This window comes from Pan paniscus, chromosome 7 (assembly GCF_029289425.2).
Source record: "Pan paniscus chromosome 7, NHGRI_mPanPan1-v2.0_pri, whole genome shotgun sequence".
NCBI lineage: Eukaryota > Metazoa > Chordata > Mammalia > Primates > Hominidae > Pan > Pan paniscus.
Window position 1 is genome coordinate 109482983 of NC_073256.2, and position 5099 is coordinate 109488081.

The 5099-nt window shown below is 39.1% G+C and overlaps 1 protein-coding gene across 1 annotated transcript; it reads right to left on the reverse strand.

The window, feature by feature from the left end:
* Nucleotides 1–1489: 1489 nt before the first annotated feature.
* LOC100978605 (small ribosomal subunit protein eS26-like) lies at nt 1490–1969 on the reverse strand. Its single transcript, XM_008974620.5, has one exon. It carries the CDS (start codon nt 1952–1954, stop codon nt 1607–1609), a length of 348 nt encoding a protein of 115 aa, XP_008972868.3. The 5' UTR covers nt 1955–1969; the 3' UTR covers nt 1490–1606.
* Nucleotides 1970–5099: the final 3130 nt, after the last annotated feature.

The following is a 5099-nucleotide window of genomic DNA, read 5'->3' on the forward strand; positions in this document are numbered from 1 at the left end:
ACCCTTAAGATATTTATCGTTGACAAAATAGTATTATTTAATACGGTTTTCGTGTTTAAATTTTGCTACCTGCTCCCAAAATGTCCTTTTTTTTTTTCTTTCTTTTTTTTGAGATGGAGTCTCACTCTGTCACCCAGGCTGGAGTGCAACGGTGAAATCTTGGCTCACTGCAACCTCCGCCTCCTGGGTTCAAGTGATTCTCCTGCCTCAGCCTCCTGAGTAGCTGGGATCACAGGTGTACACCACCACGTGGGGCCAATTTTTGTATTTTTAGTAGATACGGGGTTTCACCATCTTAGTCAGGCTGGTCTCAAACTCCTGACCTCATGATCCGGCCGTCTCAGCTTCCCAAAGTGCTGGGATTACAGGCATGAGCCACTGTGCCCAGCATCTAAAATGTCCTTTTAACACTTTCTTCTCTCCAGCTCAGCATCCAATCCAGCACCATAAATTGCATGTTATGCGTTGTTTCACAGTTCATTGATAATTCTTGCCTGATGGTCATACGATGGTGATTTTTTAAATTCTCTTATTCTTTCTACACTTATTATTTGGCATTCTATTATAAGGAAGAGCTTTTCCTTTTCCCTAATATACTGTCAGTATGAACTAACATAATTCACCTTATTTGATGCCTTACAATCTATTATTGTTATTATTTTGATGTAAAATTGTCCCAGATTTGTTCAGTGAGATCCTCTTTCAATGAATCCTTATGTCCCTTTGAGATTACATGTCCCTGTCTTTCTTTAGAGTACTTCCTCACATTTTTGTATAACAAGATTTTTTAAGGTTAATCTTGTAGTTTTCCTGCCCCAGCGTGAAATCAACCATTTTTCAAAGAAGTGTGACTTTTTCTAGTGAAAAATGGTATTTATAAGCCAACATATGAGCCCTGGATGTTTTCATTGCTACCAAGGTACCATTTCTTCTAGGCCTTTTCAGTAGGCAGAATTGGAAAAAAAAAGGCATTTCTTATGAACCATAAATCTATGTGTATGTGCATGTGCATGTATAAAATATCTAAAATAATGTTCCTTTCCCTCCTCCAAGTCACTCTGTCTACATATGTGTATTTGTGTGTGTGTGTGTTTGAGTCTGTGTGTCTTTGTATGTAATCATTAAGATTTTTGGAACACCATATAAATATATGTGTGTAGATGAGCATGTGTATGAATAAAATCATGAGTTAATGATAATTCTAATTCCAAATTAGCAGCAAAGGGTTCTTTCTTTTTTTTCTACCATTATGTGTTTGTATTTTTCTTCTCTCACAGTAAGAACTCTATCTCCCAAGGATATTAACATACTCATTTGGTCAATTCTATGATACACACAACATAGATTCAGAATCACTATGTCCACACTGCTCTGGAAGCAAGAAAGAAACTTTCTAGGTAGAGTTCAAGATGTGTTGGAAATTTCCTTTGCTTTTAAAATGTTTATAATTAAAGTACTATGTTCAAAAGCTACTTGGTTTTTTTTCCTCTTTCCTTCAAAGTGGTTATATTGTTTCTTTTTTTTTTCTTTTTTTTTTTTAAGTACAATTTCCATTTTATTTTTCTCCAGAGAATAGTCTGTCTTCAGTCTTTAAGAACTCAGCTCCTTACATGGGCTTTGGTGGGGGACGTGGGGCAGCACCTGCAGGTCTAAATCGGGGTGGGGGTGTTCGGTCCTTGCAGGCTTCACGAGATCGATTCCTGACTATTTTGCTGTGAACTGCACAACTCACGCAGTAATGTAGCTTCACATACAGCTTGGGAAGCACATAGGCATCGAAGACGCTCGCTTCAGAAATGTCCCTGACTGCTGCGGCCTCCACTATGTTTCGAATGACGAATTTCTTAATGGCCTTGTCCTTGGGCACACATCGGGCACAGTTAGTGCGGCGAATAGGCTGCGTGTGATGGCGGCCCTTTTTGGCACGACCGTTGTTCCTTCTTTTCTTTGTCATCTTGGAGGCACGGACCGGAGAGAGATATTATTTCTTTATAATATAGTTAGGGTCTTTTTTTCTGTTTGTATATAATTTGACTTTGTCTTCCCATCCTTGTTTATTTAATTTTAAATTTCAAATATGTAAAACATCAAAATAGTTCAAAAATTCAAAACTATGCAAAAACAAAGTTCTCACTCAGAAAAGTTTTGCTCCTTCTGCTGCTGCTTTCATCTCATTCCCAACTACCCCATGTTAGAAATCAGTTTTGTTAGTTTCTGGTTTATCCTTTCTGCCTATTTATGTTTGTTTGCAAAAATAAACAGATAGCATGAGTATTTTAAAATTCTTCCTTCTTCCTTACACAAAAGGTAGAGGCTGGGCATGGTGGCTCATGCCTGTAATTCCAAAACTTTGGGAGGCTGAGGCAAGAAGATTGCCTGAACCCAGGAGTAGGAGCCAGCTGAGCAACATAGTGAGACCTCATCTTTACAAGACACCTAAAAAATTAGCTGGGTGTGGTAGCGCATGCCTGCAGTCCCAGGTGCTTGGGAAGCTGAGGTGGGAGGATTGCTTGAGCCCATGAGGTCAAGGCTGCAGTGAGCTGAGATGGTGCCACTGAATTCCAGCCTGTGTGACAGAGCAAGAGCCTGTCTCGAGAAATGAAAATAAAATAATAATAATAATAAGTAGAAGATTATACACTCTTTCTTGTACTTTTTATTTAATTTTTAAACAATATACACTAGAAACCACTTCAAGTCAGTTCACATAGATTTTCTTCACAGAAATTTTCCTCATACCTTTTCCTCAGTCTCCCAGTTTTAATTTTATTTATTTATTAATCTATTTATTTGTTTATTTATTGAGACAGAGTCTTGTTCTGTCACTCAGGATGGAGTGCAGAGGTGTGATCTCGGCTCACTACAGCCTTGACCTCCCAGGCTCAAGTGATCCTTCTACCTCGGCTCCCAAGTGGCTGGATCTACAGGCACACACACCACTACACCCAGCTAATTTTTAAATTTTTCATAGAAACAAGGCCTCACTGTGTTGCCCAGGCTGGTCTCAAACTCTTGGACTGAAACAACCCTCCCACCTCAGCCTCCCAAAATTCTGGGATTATAGGCGGGAGCCACCATGCTTGTCCTATTCTTCCCCTTTTAAAAAAGTAACTGCATAGTACCTCATGACCTCATATGGTGTATGAACCATAGTTCATTCAACCTATCTACTACATATGAGCATTTACATAGTTTCCACTATTTGGCAATTACAAATAATGCTATAGTGATAAAGTGCTAAATTTTAAGAGTTTAGTTTTCTTAGTTTCAGATTACTGTTAAAATAAGATAAGCCTGGAAACCATGACTATTGAAGTTACTTTCAGTCATTTATGTCACACCGTGAATGCATGATAGGACAGCATTCTTTCATGGTAATGTAAGAAACATGGCAGCACACAAATTCATTGAGTGCGTAGGCAGTGTGTATGTGCGGGAGTGGGCAAGAATCCACTGAGTGGGGATTTAGGGCAGGGAGGGAAAGTGGGTAAAGAAAATTTCTTCTACTGTCAAGTTGGATTGAAGCCTAGTTTGTGCTTGATGTTTTATTTATTTAACAGATACTTATAGAGAACGTGTCCTTGCTAGGTGCTTTTTAAGACCCCAGGAGAGGTTGGGCACGGTGGCTCACGCCTGTAATCCCAGCGCTTTGGGAGGCCGAGGTGGGCGGATCATTTGAGGTCAGGAGTTCGAGACCAGTCTGACTAACATGGTGAAACCTCGTCTCTACTAAAAATACAAAAAAAAAAAAAATAGCCAGGTGTGGTGGCTGGCGTCTGTAATCCCAGCTACTCAGGAGGCTGAAGCAGGAGAATTGCTTGAACCCAGGAGGTGGAAGTTGCAGTGAGCCGAGATCGCACCACTGCACTCCAGCCTGGGCGACAGAGCGAGACTCCATCTCGGAAAAAAAAAAAAAAAAAAAAAAAAATATATATATATATATATATGATGAGGTGCTGGAGAAGACCTTTTGCAGAGGTAAACTTTGAACAGAGACCTAAATAATGTGTGGGTAAAAAGCCAAAAAAAAAAAAAAAAAAAGGATTTTGGGAACGATTATTCCAGGCAAAGAAAATAAGTGCGAAGGTAGGCACTGAGGTTGAATTTCTCTTGGTGAATTCTAGGAACTTGAACTAAGTGAAAGAGAAGTGGTCTGTGAGGAGGAGGCTTCTAAAGTGCCATAATCCAGTTTCCTTTTTTTTTTAGATCACCTTTCCTACCATGTGAAGAAAAAACTGCAAGTGTGCAAAAGTGGAAGCAGGAACTACACACTGAAGCCTAGGTCAGAGAAGATGGTGGCTTGAGCTAAGGTGGGCTCAGTATAGATCATGAGAAATAATCATATTTAAGCTAAATTTTAAAATAGGACCCATAGGGCTTTCTAATGGATTGTAGAGGGTGAGGGAGAGAAATCAAAGATAACTCCTAGATTTTATCTTAATCTAGTCTGGGGAATGATACAATTGTGCTCTTTCACAAGCTGTCAGAGATATAGCCTACTTTAATAGCCTCATGTTATCACAACGCTTGTTAGTTAAAGCCCTGTCAACTTATTGCATCCTTGCTATAGATAAAGATTTTCCTAAAAACAAGTGGCATTGTGGGAAGAAGGAAATATATGAACTATGAGAAATGAATGAGAACAAAATTCTGTTAAAAATAATCTATAACAAAAAACAAGTCAGTCCTTAATGATTCAGTAATTGATTCATTCATTATTTTTCAATTCAACGTTTTAATCCAATGACGATTGAATGCTTGCCCATCCCAGCCACTGTCCTGGGTCTTGAGGATATACTGTAGAACAACACAGATATGGACTCCATTGTTATGGAGCTTACAGTCGAGGGTGGAGACCAACATTAACCTAATCACACCCTCCTCATGGAACCTAGTACTCGATATACAATATGCTCCATCTTTATTAATTTGAGATTATTTATCACATGACAAAACAGTTGGCTGATCAAATTATACTAATGTGTGAGGCACAAACAGTCTTCTTTATTGGTGATATTTGCTTTAACTGAGAACCGATGAATTTCTGAATACTATTTTATAGAACTCCCTTTTCTGGCAAGGCTCGGGGGCTCAGGCCT

What these genes read in the sequence shown, in the direction of transcription:
- LOC100978605 (XM_008974620.5), bottom strand. Translation starts at nt 1,954, where the DNA reads ATGACAAAGAAAAGAAGGAACAACGGTCGTGCCAAAAAGGGCCGCCAT.